This window comes from Sminthopsis crassicaudata, chromosome 5 (assembly GCF_048593235.1).
Source record: "Sminthopsis crassicaudata isolate SCR6 chromosome 5, ASM4859323v1, whole genome shotgun sequence".
Classification (NCBI taxonomy): domain Eukaryota; kingdom Metazoa; phylum Chordata; class Mammalia; order Dasyuromorphia; family Dasyuridae; genus Sminthopsis; species Sminthopsis crassicaudata.
The window spans coordinates 288,450,866-288,466,067 of NC_133621.1; the positions used below are offsets into that span (position 1 = coordinate 288,450,866).

The 15,202-nt window shown below is 39.8% G+C and overlaps 1 protein-coding gene across 1 annotated transcript; it reads right to left on the bottom strand.

The window, feature by feature from the left end:
* Nucleotides 1-1,485: 1,485 nt before the first annotated feature.
* Nucleotides 1,486-14,886, bottom strand: ARL1 (ARF like GTPase 1). Its single transcript, XM_074271368.1, has 6 exons — nt 14,657-14,886; nt 5,772-5,909; nt 4,047-4,128; nt 3,618-3,729; nt 2,331-2,509; nt 1,486-1,881 (listed from the first exon to the last, which is right to left on the bottom strand). The coding sequence occupies exons 1-6, from the start codon at nt 14,658-14,660 to the stop codon at nt 1,851-1,853; spliced, it is 546 nt and encodes a 181-aa protein (XP_074127469.1). The 5' UTR covers nt 14,661-14,886; the 3' UTR covers nt 1,486-1,850.
* Nucleotides 14,887-15,202: the final 316 nt, after the last annotated feature.

Sequence of the window (15,202 nt, forward strand, 5' to 3'; positions counted from 1 at the left end):
ATAGCTACCAACTCCTCCCTCACTTTATAGCAGAATTTAACGGATGAATCGCTTATCTCCATTAACAGAGGGAGTCTCCCCACACCAAGGAAACCCAGTAGTCGACAGCTCCCCCACTCTTTGATTCCTCCATTAAATAACCTAGTACAAAACAGCGTCTCTTTCCTGGAGTTGTCGGCAAAACTCAGAGGCAATCCAGAGAGCATATTAAGTATTCTATATGATGAATGACCTCATTAATGAGGTCAAAGTGAATAGCACCTCTCATTAATGAGGTCAAGATCACTAGTTGGCAAAGCAGCAAGTTTGGCTCCATTACATATCAGAATCCCGCCCATGCTACTGGTTACAAGGGAAAGTAGTTTGAAATGTGGAGGAAACTTCCTACCTGAAAGATCCACATGCACTTGCCCCACCAAAGGCAGATCAGTAATACCATTGTTTGCCTAAAAAGGGAATGTTACTTTTTGACAGGCTTTTGGGGATATCAAGTTTTCCATTGTGCCTTCCAGAAACATCTTTTTGTCTTTTTGTTTTTGATGGAAAATTCTTTTTTTCTATGAGGAAGAGAAAATAATTAACAACTTTAGAACTAGTGCAAAGAAGTCTACACAAATTATCTTGAATTTACAGTGATTACTACAAGAATTGGAACTTCATTTAAGAAGAGTCGTTCAGTTTCATTTCAAAGGTTAACAGCCAATTTACAGATTTAATTGATTTTATAATATTTGTCATCTCCCAAAATCCTGATTGCCTACATTGTCTTCAAGTCACTGTCACATTGGATGCATTTGGCTCTAGAGCTATTACTATGAATTTTTACAGATAGATATGAACACTTCTCAAAAGAATTGCATACTGTTAACTGTGGGAGTATCCAACTTTCTAAAAAGCAAAAAATGCAAATCAAGATCTCACATCCAGTAAATTGGCAAAAACCCCAAAACCCACAAGGCTACAGACAAAGAAAGACTTGAGTTTGGAGGGAGAATCTAAATTCTATGCCTGTGGGTTTAGGCAGCTCATTTTACATTTGGTTTCAGTTCCCCAAAATGTCAAAGGAGGAGGGTTGACCTCTAATGTCCCTTCTGAGGCTATGTATTCAGTCTGCTTACAGTTGTACCTTGTTGCTTAACCTGATGAGGGGGAAAAGTGAACCCCTGGTGATTTACAAAGGAGAGAAGGAATGAAGGAGGTAAGCACCCCTCCCCATCCCATCCACTTTGGGTTATCCACTAAGAGACTTGTGGTACTTTCCAAGAGGCCTCCAGAGTTCTTCTGATTACAGATTTGAAAGGTGATTCTAAGGCCTATAAACAAAAGCCTTCTCTGTGTTGCACGGGGTCAGGAAGGAGGAGACAATCCTGAGGGGCGATTTGTGGGTTCTAGCACTTCCCTCCCCTTCCCATCAGCAGCTCTTCGCTTTGCTGCAGGTTTGGCCCACCTGACGGGGGAATAACAGCAGCAGAAAAGAATCCATTCTATAGTGACAGTTATGATATTTATTAGTGTTTACAACAAACAAGCTACAGCCACTAACTCCAAAATGAAATTTTAATTCCAACAAGGATGCATTTTTCAAAAGGACCATACCTGGCTAGAAATTCCATACAAATGAACAGACTATCTTAACAAAACAGGAAAGAAAAGATTATATAATACAGAAGAGACATTCAGTTGGTTCAATCAAGATAAGATATCCCTTGAACAAAGACTTTTATTTTCGATGATATTACGAGTGTTTCAGTCAGTCCAGTATATGCCAGAAACTATTAACATTTGGTGGTAGTGTGTGGCTCTCTTGACTATTTCAGAAGGGAAGCCCGATGCACCTTCCCTGTGTCAGACTACTGCCGGCTCTTCAACGTTTCTACCAACCTGTAAGAAAAGAACACGTATTTTAGTAGAATAAACTTCAAATGTGCTCCCCAGAGTAGACAGCATACCCCTGTAAACCAAGCTCGTAGGAGGGCACATTTGAAATCTCTCAGCCCCTTCAGCATAATTGTGGCCAACGAGAGTTCTAGTGTGCTAACACACAAAGTCAGAGAGTGCAAAAGTCAGCATCCTTGCCTAAAAAACAAGGGGTGGTGTGGCTCCCCTTCCCAGCTCTACAATCCCACAGCCTTCCAGCTATCCATCAGGAAGTCATGTAGGTTAGTTTAGAGGTTCTATATATGTGGCTTGGCCCTATTCCATGATAGATTAGAAGCCATATTTCTTGGGATACAGACTTCCAATCAGAAGATGGGACCAAGCCAGAAAGGAGGAACACAACACTACTGCCATCATCACAATAGTAAAGATTCTGCGGAAGAGACACTTGCCATTCCATTGCCTCATCAAGGCCAGTGCCTTTAGTTGCTGATGTTTTGAAAATCTGCCATTTTCGATCCTTCAAGGCAGGAAGTCCAAGTGAATTTGCCATCTCTGTGGGGGTCATGGCCTGTTCCATGTCCTGTTTGTTTGCAAAGACCACTAAAATCGCTTTCCTTAGCTCTTCTTCCTACAGATAAGGAATAAATACAATTTGTCTTTGTTTCACAAGTGTAATCCCGACTGACAAATTCTCTTTTTCTATTCTTAAAAAAATGCTTGTTTCTGTTAATGTAAGGAAAGTTTGAGGTTAAAATATCTCAAAGTCTAGATTCTATAAGTCAAACTCCATTACATATATATCTCTTATTCAAAAGTTTTTGTGTGATAAGATTCTGGGAAATAAACTTATTTAAATCTCATAAATACCTAATTCAAAGGGTGAAACTGAGTAATTCCTTGTACATCTAACAGAATTTAATTTTAAGGTTCTTATAAATGTGAAGCTACCTCATAAAAAACTGAAAAGTGTTTCTTCTTTTTGGGGGGGGGTGGAAGAATAAATGCTTTTCAACTGAAAATTTTTTTTTTTAGAAATTAAAAGTGACATAAGCTGTAAAATTTGTAATCTCCACCCAGGAAGCAGCCAACAATGGTCTGACAATATTATATAAGCCAACTCTATTCTTGGAAATGTTTTTTGTTTGGAAAACTTGTTCCTTCCTACATAAGATGCTCTAGACCATAAACCTTAAGTGCCTCCAGTGGCTGATCCTGTTCTCTAGAAAGTTCCCTTTTTAGCAGTGCTAAATTTAAAATTTTACAGCTATTAAATGCTGCTTAGATAAAGATATGCCCTTTGAAAGCTTAACTTTTCTTTAGAAATACTTTTAGAAAAAGCTTAGGATCACAGAGGGCAGTGTATTGAGTGCCTACTACCTGGGCCCCAGGAGAATGGTCTGGGTTTTCTGCTGGTTATGCAGCCAATTGGCAAGTGTACCTGCCCTCTGCCTGACTTCCAGCTCTGACACTTATAACTGGCCTTTAAGTTGCTTTTAGTTTAAAAGAATTTATTGTATGTTCTGTGGAACGAGGAAGATGAAGCAAGGACCTTTCAAGTTCTTTTCTATTCTAAGATTCTAAAAGTATGAACAATTTTATAGAGAAATAACTTTTTCCTATTTCTAAAAAAGAGAGAGAGAGAGAGAGAGAGAGAGAGAGAAAGAATCCTACCATACCCCCCCAAAGCAACCCAACACAAGGAAACATTTTTCACAGATGGATGAAGGTTTTCTTACCTCCAACATGGCAACTAACTCTGACTTGGAAACTCCAATTCGGTCTCGATCACAACTGTCTACGACATAAATGACTGCATCTGTGTTTGAATAATAACATCGCCAGTATGGCCTGCAGAAAATGCAAAAGTAAAAGCTCTCATAATTTGAAATAACTATGATTTGCAAAACTATTAAATTTAATAAGCTAAATAATTAAGTCAGTGGTCTTCAAACTTTATAAATAGGGAGCAAGTTCACTGTCCCTCAGACTGTTGGAGGGCCAGACTATAGTAAAAACAAAAGCTCACACTCTGTCTCCGCCCCTCAGCCCATTTGCCATAACCTGGTGGGCCGCATAAACGTACTCAGTGGGCCGCATCTGGCCCGCGGGCCATAGTTTGAGAACCCCTGAATTAAGTCTTAGTACCATACAACAAATCTGTTTACCTGATACTTGTCTGTCCTCCTAAATCCCAAACTTGAAATTTAAGATTTTTGTATGTCACTGTCTCAACATTGAAACCGATGGCTGAAAGAAAAAACAAATCAGCAATTCTTTATAAAAAAAATTATTTTTTATCATTTAAAAAAATTTTGAGTCCCAAATTTTCACCCTCTTTTCAGCCCTCTTCTAAATACTGAGAAGACAAGAAATATAACAATTATAAATGGGAAATCATGCAAAACATATTTCAAAATTAGCCATGTTGGGGGGGGGGGGGAAGAAAAATTTAAAAAAAAAAAACACTTTAAAAAGTATGTTTCAGTCTGTACTCAGAGTTCTCCAGTTCTCTCTCTGGAAGTAGACAGCATTTTTTATGATTTCTTTGGAATATTCTTGGGTCAGAGTAACTTTATACTGATCAGAGTAACTAAAGTCTTTCATAGTTGATCACGATACATTAATGCCGTTACAGTATACAATGTTCTCCTGGTTCTACTCTCATCTAAGTCTTCTCAGGTTTTTATAAAATCATTCCCCTCATCATTTCTTATAGCAGAGAGTATTCCATCCTATTCATTTGTTCAGCCTTTCCCCAGTTAATGGACATGCCCCTAATTTCCAATTCTTCACGATCATAAAAGGAACTGTTATAAGTATTTTTGAATATTCAGAAGCTTTTCCTTTGATTTCTTTGGAATATAGACCAATAATGATATTATTGGGTCAAAAAGTATTACGTACATTTTTATTACCCCTTGGACATAGTTCCAAATTATTCACCAAAATAGTTGGATCAGCTTGCATCACTATCAGCTAGATTAATGTCCCTATTTTTCCATAGCCCTGCTAACATTGTCATTTTCCTTTGTTCTCATACTAGCCAATCTGAATGTTGTGTGAGTCTCACCTCAGTTATTTTAATTTGCCTTTCTCTAATCAATAGCGATTATACCACCTTTTCATATATAGATAGATCTGATTTCATTCATAGATAGATCTGATTTCTTCTGAAAACTGCCTATTCATATCCTTTGATCATTTGTCAATTGAGGAATGGCTCAGTTTCTTATATATTTGAGAAATGACATATTATTTATCAGAGAAATTTACTGTAAAAAATTTCCCCAGTTTTCCTGCTTTCCTTCTAATTTTCCCTACATTGCTTTTTTTTTTTTTTTTTTTTTTAATACTAGCTTTTTATTTTTCAAAATACAAGCAAAGGTAATTTTCAACATTCACCTTTGTAAAACCTTGTGTTCCCTATCTTTCTCCCTCTCTCCTCACTTCCCCCTTCTTTTAAATAGTAAGTAATCCAATATAGGTTAAACAAGTGCAATTCTTCTAAACATTTCCCCATTTAATATGCTGCACAAGAAAAATCAGATCAAAAAGGGAAAGGAAATGAGAGAGAAAAAAACAATAAGAAGCAAACTAATAATAAAAACAAGGTGAAAATACTATGTTGTGATCCATAGTCAATCTCCATAGTTTTCTCTCTGGATGCAGATGGCTCTCTCTATCACAAGTCTATTGAACATTGGCAAAAAGGCAAAACCTTTTTAATTTTATGTAATCAAAATTATCTATTTTTTCAAGCTATGATCCTCTTATCTCCTGGTTGGTCAAACTCTTCCCTTCTCCATATATGTGACAAGTAAATTTTCCCACACTCCTCTAATTTGTTTATATTATATTTATGATTTAGAAATCAGTCAAGTTTTACTTACTGGGAATAGTAGTAACAACTTCTCCAACTTGTAATCTGTACAAAATGGTGGTTTTTCCAGCTCCATCTAATCCCAAAATTAAAATCCTCATTTCCCGAGTTCCAAATAGACTGGAAAAAATAGTTGAGAAAAAGCCACCTACCAAAATAAATAAATTCCAGCATTATTTGGGGGACTAGATTTTACTAGGTTGTAATTCTGCCTTTCCTTTCAAAGGATCAACTATTTTTCCCCCCAAAAAAAACAAATGTTGCTGTCAACACTTAAACTTTTAAATTCAGTTTCATTTAATTCCATCGGGGGAAAAAAATTTAAAATTTCTCAGTAGCTTTATGGGAAAGTTTTATTTCATGAACGATAAAGGCATTGTTTCATTACCCATCACCCCACTTATATACACTGAATTGTAGGTTATTCATTCATCAACCAATTCTTCTCTGTTATACCATATTTATCTCACTAGGTGTGCAACTGAGCCTCTGCTGAGGCACCTCAGCCAAAGATTATTTGATAACTTTAGGAGAGGAGACTACAGAAGGCCAAGAAACTTCAGGAACATGCATCAGTCAGCAGCACCCCTTTCTCTAGGATCACTCTGCTTTGGATCTTTCTGAGAAATTGAGATTTCCAATGCTCCATGAAGCCAAGGGGTTCTTGATAGGTGAAATTCTTCTCTACCAGAAGCAGCCAATTCCCCAATCAAATTAAAATTTAACTAGGAAACATTTAACAAAATAAAAATATAATGAAACACAGTGCTAATTTGTGGTCTACATCAACAGATGGCCACTTAGGATCCATTTCTATTTTGATTTTAATAGCACTATTCTTTACTGCCATAAAACGCTTCGTAAACTATGGATGGAGACCCCATAAACTAAATGTGGGGGGGGAGGTCACACAAAATTTGGCAACAATAAAAAGTTTTCTAAATGCTCTACCTCCTGCAGTACCAAATATTCTGCTAAAATTTAATTCCGTATATTGATGTTTATCTTTCTGTTGTGGAAGAGAATCATGATATACCATGACACACAAGTGAATTGTATTTAAGTAAGGAGGGTTGGCCTTCACTTTCCCCTCCACAGCCATCAGGGTTCAGTGACCCAAAGCAGGATGACTGGAGAGGGCCTGGATGCAGTGGGAGATCTTGGCCTTTTTAAGCTAAGGTCTTTAACAGGTCTAGGTTTGAGTGAGACCAGACCGATTCAAGGATTGAGGTTAGATGGCAACTCAGGCAAAGAATGGCTTCTTTCAAGGGGCTTATTTATTTTTTACATAAAGAATTTTGAGTCGGTGAGTTCCTTAGGTAAAAATAAATCCATCCATCTCATTAATAAGGAAATTTGCTTTCTTTAATGAATTGTAAAATTATATGTACTATATGCATACCAAAGAATTATTATCACTAAATGTTTGATATTTTATGACCCATATACCTGGCTTATAGAATCCAAATTGACTCTGCAAATATGCCTTTGAGAATTAGATGAACTAGCCAGTAAAGTGAGGGTGACTTAGCTGATGGTATCCCTATGATGGGGAAATTCACTTCAGCATTTGTGAAGGGTTAGGCCCTTATGAAATATAAGATAAGCATTAGGCCATAGGGATGAATATCTGAACCATCCCTGTCCTCAAGGCAGATGATTAATGTAATCTGGCAGATAAAATGCAGACAATAACCATAATCCAAATTAGAATATGGCTGAGTGCCCCAGTGATCCACACAAGAAAGGATCAATTCTGAAGGAACATGGAAGATTTCTGGCTGTAAACGAAAAGGATTTCACCAGGCAAAGAACCAGAGAATGCACTCTCTCCTGGAAAGCTGTGTACAAATCTCAGCTCTCCCCACTAAGTCACAAGGTTGAGGGCAGTTTGAGAATGAAATGGAAAGGATAGGAGCCTGGGGGTAGGGGCTTTATTAAGAGGCCATTCACATACTCCAGCCAAGATGTAAAGGCAGCCTGAATTAGAGTGGTGGCAGTGGGAGGAGTGGAAAAGTGGGAGCAATTGGAAAAGATCTCTCGGAGGTAAAAATAATCAGGACTCAACATCTGACTGGACACAGGCAAAGAAAGGATCCCAAATAATTCTGAGATTTTGAAGCCAAATGGTTATCTTCAGCAGAAAATAGGAAGTTAGGAGGAAGTATGAGTGTTTAGAGAGGAAAAGGTAAATTTAATTTGGGGTACCCCAACTCCCAGACAGAGATCTGGGTGTCTCCTGCATCAAGATGAGGGAGGAGATGAGACCACACAGAGAGAAAAAGGCTTAGAGATTGTGGAGGGGGCACACCCATCCTTACTTAGAAAGTGGGAAGAGATCAAAGGGGACATCTGGAGAGGGAGCAGGAAGAGTAGGAGTGAAACGTGTCAAACAAGCAAGGAAAAGTAGAGCACCAAGGAGGAGTTGTTCAAAAGTAAGGAATGATCACAATTAGGAGAGCACTGGTGACCAAAGCAGTTTCAGCAAAAGTTTGGAAACAGAGATCATTATATTACAGGGATATAATCAAATAAGAAAGTTGGGAAAAGTAAAGAGTAAGCAGAGACTGCTCTTTCTAGACGTCCAAGGTTGGGCCACAAGCTTTGAAAATCCTTTTGGACAGGGGCAGTTAGGTGGTATAGTAGATAGAGCACCAGCTCTTTAGTCAGGAGGACCTGAGTTCAAATATCACCTCAGACACTTAACACCTCCTACCTGTGTGACCCGGGGCAAGTCACTTATCTATCCCCAATTGCCTCAGCAAAAAAGAAAAAAAAAAAAAAAAAGAAAGAAAAAGAAAAAAAAGAAAAGACTATCCTTTTGGACAGTAGAGAGAGATGAGGGAGCTTATGGCAGACATCCTCCTTTCTACAAAATGGAAAGCAAAACCAACTCCATGTGCCACCGTGTTCACAGAAGTGAACACGTTCTCATCAATCTGACAGACTTTGGTCTTCCTCAGTGTCGAAATCACTTTTTTTTTTTAAATTGTAGTAAGTTTATTTATTTTTAATACACCTTACTTTGTGAATCATGTTGGGAGAGAAAAATCAAAGCAAAAGAGAAAAACTATGGGAGAAAAAACAAAAAAACAGAAAAAAGGTCTTTCTCTGTCCAAAATCTGTTGGGATTGCATTGAATCACTGAACCACTGAGAAGAAACAAGCCTGGTCACTGCACATTCTTGCTGTTATTGTGTACAATGTATTCCTGGTTCTGATTGTTTTGCTCAGCATCAGTTCATGTAAATCTTTCCAGGCTTTTCTATAATCAGCTTGTTAAAAATATAATTTATTCAGCCATTCCCCAACTTGCTACCACAAAAAGAGCTGCTACAAACATTTTTGCACATGTGGGTCCTTTTCCCTCCTTTATCATCTCTTTGGGATACAGGCCCAATAATGGCACTACTGGGCCAAAGGACAAGCACAGTTTGATGGCCCTTTGGGCATGGTTCCAAATTGCTCCCCAGAATGCTGTCCCAACCGCTTTCAAGCAGATCCTTGTCATCCCAATCCCACTCTTGTTCCATCTCCAATCTGTCCTGTCACACCAGGGTCATAACACTCCCCTACTCAGAAATCCCTAAAAGTTCCCTAACAAGTGGAATTCAAATTCTCTGGCTCACTGCCAAAGTAAAGTTCCAACTCTTTGACTCTGGGCCTGCAGGTATGTCTTTGTTCACGCCTCCCTTCCCCTTTTACCTGCAGAATTCCTACCATTCCATTAATACCCAACAAAAATTCCACATCTAATAAAAGCATCCTTATTCCTCCAGTAGAAATAATTTTCCTCCTTTGCCCCCACCTAGAACTTTGTTTTTATTACCCTTAAGGTCCTTATGTAGTAATATTTTGTGTTAGCTATGTGCATTTGTCATATCCCAACATTCTCTAATAGCAGCACTGCGTAAATTTTTCATTTCCCCAAGGACCTGGTAAAATCAATTTACTGCACACAGTACGTGCTGAATGTTAAATGAATGCTAAAAGAGTATTTTCCTATTAAGGGCTTTTATAAGTAATAACAATATAGTTGGTTTAGTGAACTCAAGATTGTGAATTTTCAGAAGTTTCTCTCTGATTACAATCAAGATATCCCCATCCTCTGTCACCCAGGCTCACACCCTCATATCCAAACTGTGGCTGTAATCATCCCTACATGTCCTAACATCTCTTACGTGATTCCTTTTCTCCACTCCCAGAACTCCGGCACTATCTTTGTACAGATCCTCATACCTAGATTTCTGTGATAATTATCCAGTGATCTCAACTCTCTCCTCAGATTCATCCACCCTTCACTCAGATCCACAAAGGGATTTTCTCATAAAGATAGGTGTAATCTGGTAGGATCCTGTAGCCTTCAGGATCTTCTGTGGGGTAGTTAAAGCCCTGCACTACTATGAGCCTTTCTAACATTTTAATCCTTTCCGATCTAGTGATACTGGTATCTTTACTGTTCCCAAACACGATACTTCATCATACAACTCTGGTCTTTTAGTTGACTGCTCTCAATGCCTGGAGTGCTCTTCCTATTTACCTCTAGCTGCTAAGTTCTTTGGCTTTCTGCAAGACTTAGTTCAACTTTCACCTTCTGCAGGAAGTTTCTCCTTACCTTCCCCACTGTGACAGCCTTTCCATATATGTGTGTTTGTGTATGTGTAATTTTTTCATGTTGTTTTCACCATTAGAATGTGAGCTCCTTGAAGGCAGTGTCCCACAATGTTTTCACCTTTCTTTGTAACCCCAGAATTTAGTACAGTACCTGGAAAACAATAAATGCTTAACAAAGGACAGCTGGACCAATTTTAAGAAAATATTTTTTCTAACAACAACAAAAAAATGTGGTTGTGAAATCCAAGTGTAGTGGATTCTGTAGTATCTGTAGTTCTGTAGTCAGACAAGTGTAGTTCTGTACAGTAGTTCTGCTGTATCATTATCAACAAGTGAAATCCAACAGATCCAGAGTCCCTGCCCTCAAGAAATTTATTATTTAATTGAGAAGACAAAGTTAATGCTACCATCTATACAATAAGTAATAAAGAATATGTCACAAAGTAATATATTAATTATCAAATGAATGATACGGACAATACAACTATTAGTTCTGAAGAGGTTGAAATTACTATGAGCTAAAATGGATATTAGGATATTTTTAAAAGCTGTTTTTAGCTTTGGTGAACAACAAGGCAGTAAGCATGATGTGGGAACAGGGAGTAGACATTAAGTTCGGCTGCAACTGAGAAGTTTCTATAGAAGGCTAAGAGCCAGACGGCATCAGCTTTGAAAAGTGAATAGGATGCTGCTGAAGATTTCTGAGCATTGTAGTGACAAACTATCACAGATCTAAGGAGGGAAGGAGTCTTAACGACTCTAACCTCTTTTACAAGTGAAAGTGAGGCTGTGCTAGCTCGCTCGGTTGGGCAAGCGGAACTTGTACAGCTAGGTACATGATAGGTTCAGGATTTGAACCTGGGTCCTTTGATTCTAAATCAGTTTTCTTTCCATTAGACTAAAGGCTCTTCTTAACTTTTTTTTGTGGCTCTTTCTTGGATCCAATCTGGGAAAGCCTATGGACCTCTTCTCAGAATAATTAAGTGCATAAAACAAAATAGATAAGATTATGAAGAAAACCAATTGTACTGAAATAGTTATTAATTTAAAAAAAAAGTTCACCATTGACTTAATCTTTCTGGAGAGCAATTTGGAACCATGCCCAAATGGCTATAAAATTGTATGCCCTTTGATCCTGCAATACTACTACCAGGCCTGTATCCCAAAGAGATCATAAAAAATGGAAAAGGACCTACATGTACAAAAATATTTAGAGTAGCTCTTTTTAGGGTGGTAAAGAATTGGAAATTGAAAATGCCCATCAGTTGGGGGATGGCTGAACAAATTGTGATTTATGAATGTAATAGAATACTATGGTCCTATTAGAAATGACAAATAACTAGAATGCAGAAAAAAAAAAGACTTACATGATCTGATGCAAAATGAGGTGAGCAGAACCAGGACACAGTACATAGTGATAGCAATAATGGACAACAATCAATCATGACTGACTTATGTCTTCAGCAATACGATAATCCAAGACAATTCTAAGACTCAAGATGGGAAATTCTATCCACATTCTTTTTTTCCCCCTGAGGCTGGGGTTAAGTGACTTGCCCAGGGTCACACAGCTAGGAAGGGTTAAGTGTCTGAGACCAGATTTGAACTCGGGTCCTCCTGAATTCAAGGCTGGTGCTCTATCCACTGCGCCACCTAGCTGCCCCCTATCCACATTCAAAGAAAGGACTATGGAGTCTGAACGCAGATCCAAGCATACTATTTTCACTTTTTTTTTAATATTTTTTTCTTTTTTGTTCCGTATCTTCTTATACAATATAATTAATATGGAAATATTTTATGTGAATGTACATATTTATATAACCTATGTCTAGATAGCTATATAACCTATCATCTCAAGGAGGAGCAAAGGTGGGACAAGCTAGGTGTTCAAATCTAGCCTCAGACACTTAACACTTCCTAGCTGTGTGACCCTGAGCAAGTCACTTACCCCCAACTGCCTCAGCAAAAAAAAAAAAAAAAAAAAAAGGAAAGGAGGGAGAAAATTTGGAAATGAAAATTTTTATTTAAAAAAAAAGGGAATGTTAAGATTGTTTTTCCATGTAAGGGGAAAAAATAAAATATTTAAAAAGAAAATCACAGATTTCAGATTAAGAACACTATGTACTAGCCCAGTATAATTCAATTCAACAAATATTAAGAGCTTACTAGTTCAAGATACATAGATACCAAGATAAAAATGAAAGTCCTATCCTCAAAGCCCTTATAATCAGGAGAAAAGAAGGAAGAAAAACCATATCTTGTGAGAGAAAGGTTGAAAAAGAGAACATTTAGAACTGCAGAGATTAAAAAAAAAAAAAAGTTTCATAGGAACCTAAATGTCTTGAAGGCAAAGACCAGGAAAGAAGGAATTCCACAAGGAAAAAACAGGCTGCGTAAATATTTGGGGGAAGATATGAAGTGCTGGGTTGGATTTAGGTGGACATTAGGGTTGGCTAAAGGAAGTAAAAAACAAGACTCTAAAGGTAGACAAGACCTAAATGGAGAGCCTACATGTCAACATAAGGAGTTTGTTCTTTATCTTATAAGCAAGTTTTTGATACAAAAAGTGACATAATCAAATGTAACCTTTAGGAAGATGACGTTGGCAACTGTATAAAAGTCTGAATGGGGAAAAAAAGTTACTAGAAACAACGAAAGTAACTGGGTAGAGTAGTCCAGTTGTGAGGTGCTGAGGACTTGAAGGAACACTGTAACTGTGAATGGAGAGGAGGGAATGGAAGAAGTATTGTTGTAGAAAAGACTTTGGTAAGTGACCGCATGCAGAGAGGAGTCGAGACTCATTTTAAAATCAGAGATCCGAGCGACTAGTAAGGGATGAACAAAAATAACGAACTGCGGGAGAAGGGCAGGGGCAGGTGTAGGATGGTAATGAGCTCTATTTTGGAAGTATTTAAGTGTAAGACACCTGCCAAACATCCAGGAGAGCGGTAGACAGACTAAGGCTGCTAATAGGGAATCTTGGAATCTATTCATTAGTAAGAGAAAAAAACCTACCATCTAGGCTATTGGTGTATATATATATATATATATATATATATATATATATATATATATATATATATATATGTAATCAGAGAGCACCTAGAGCAATCTCAACAATCTCAAACAGAACACCTACAGTAATGAAACCCAAACCACGACCATCTAGGGCAGTCGGTACCAAACCGAGAATCTCAAACCAAAAAAAACGACAACATGATCCAACAAGTAGTTATCTGTTCCTTTATTGTCTTTCTGATGAAGGGAAACTGACTCCATAAGATTTATTAAGCACTTTTGTGTCAGGCACTGTCCCGCATCCTAAGAATGCAACCTGATCATAAGATCATAAGAATTCAAACCTAAAATCAAACAATCTTAAGGACTGATCTATTTTCAAATATTTTTATTTCTCTCCCCTCCCTCCTTCCTTCCCTATCTATGTAAATAATCTATCCGGACCAATTCCCGGAGGAAGAGCGCAGAGCAAGTGTTCCGGGGAGCACAGAGAGGGGGACAGAGGCAGGGGAAGGAGCGCTCACAGTGAGGCGGTGAAGGCGCAGGGAGCGGAGCTCGGCCCCGAGCAGACCACAGTGTGGAAGCCCGGGGCCTCCTCACTGCTGGGAGGAGCCGCTCCGCTTAGGGCACCTGCGGGGGCCAGGGACGAGCACAAGGACGCTGACCGGGCGAGCAGGAGCGGACACCGCGGAAGCGCCCTCAGGCCGTTAAGTCCCGTCGTACATAACTGGACAGACGATGTCGGGGGACTTGCTCGAGGTCACCCCGGGATTAACCCCCCCCCCCCCCGCAAAGGCGGGACTCCAGTCAGGCCCCTTTTTGGACAGTTATGGAGTAAATGAAAGCGAGGCTCTGCTCTGAGCTTCCTTCTCTTCTCGCTCCCTACCAGAGCAATCATCCGGGTCGGGCAAAGGGCCGGAGCCCAGGCTGATGACAGAAATCCAGCTCTATTTCTATGTCCGCCCTGCTTCTCTTCCCCCCATCAGTGCTCGGCTAAGGGGCTCCCCAGGAGACGCTGGCTCCAGAAGGCTCAGCGGGAAATGAGGGAAAGGGCTCCTCAGGGCGGAGAGGGACGTGGAGCTGGAAGGGGCTCTGGAGGGACTCGAGGCCCAGTCCCACCCTTATTTTACGGATGGGGAAACTGAGGCACGGTGGGTTGGGGGAAGGACTCGCCCAAGCCTCGGGGGTGGAGTGAGGTCCCCTGCAGGGGGGCTGCAGGGAACAAGACCCTTCTTCGGACCCGCCCCCGGCCGGAAGTCTCACCCATGGCTGCGCTGGCTCTCCGCTGCTTAATGCGCGGCCCCGACTCCTACAACGCTTCCTCGGGCCTCAGCGCCGCCGCGGCCGATAGGCCTCCTCGGGCTTCCCGACCCCAGCCCGGGCCCCGGCAGAGAGTGCTTTGCAGCAGCTACTTCCACGTCAGACTCCCGGCTGAAGCGGGGGCGGGGAGAAAGGGAAGCTGCGGCTGCGCAGTGGTGCCAAACCACTTCAGCGTTGGTGATAGCACTTTCGATATGATCTCTTTTCACTTATTATGTGGAAAAATGAAAAAGATAAAAATTAAGAAATTGTATAAATTCCTCTATATTATAGGATGTTTTGTGTATTATTTAGTTATATTCTGTATAAATTTTGGTTTTATTTTTTGTTTGCCTAGACAGTGTGGCTAATCTGCCGACGCGGAATAGGAGCCTTCGCGAATCCGGGGGTGGGGCTCTGGCGCAGACTGCGGCAGCACGGGCATGTACAGCGCGCATGCTCGGACGCCTGAGAGGCGGTGGCTGCTCCTGACCCGAGCGGCGGGGGCGG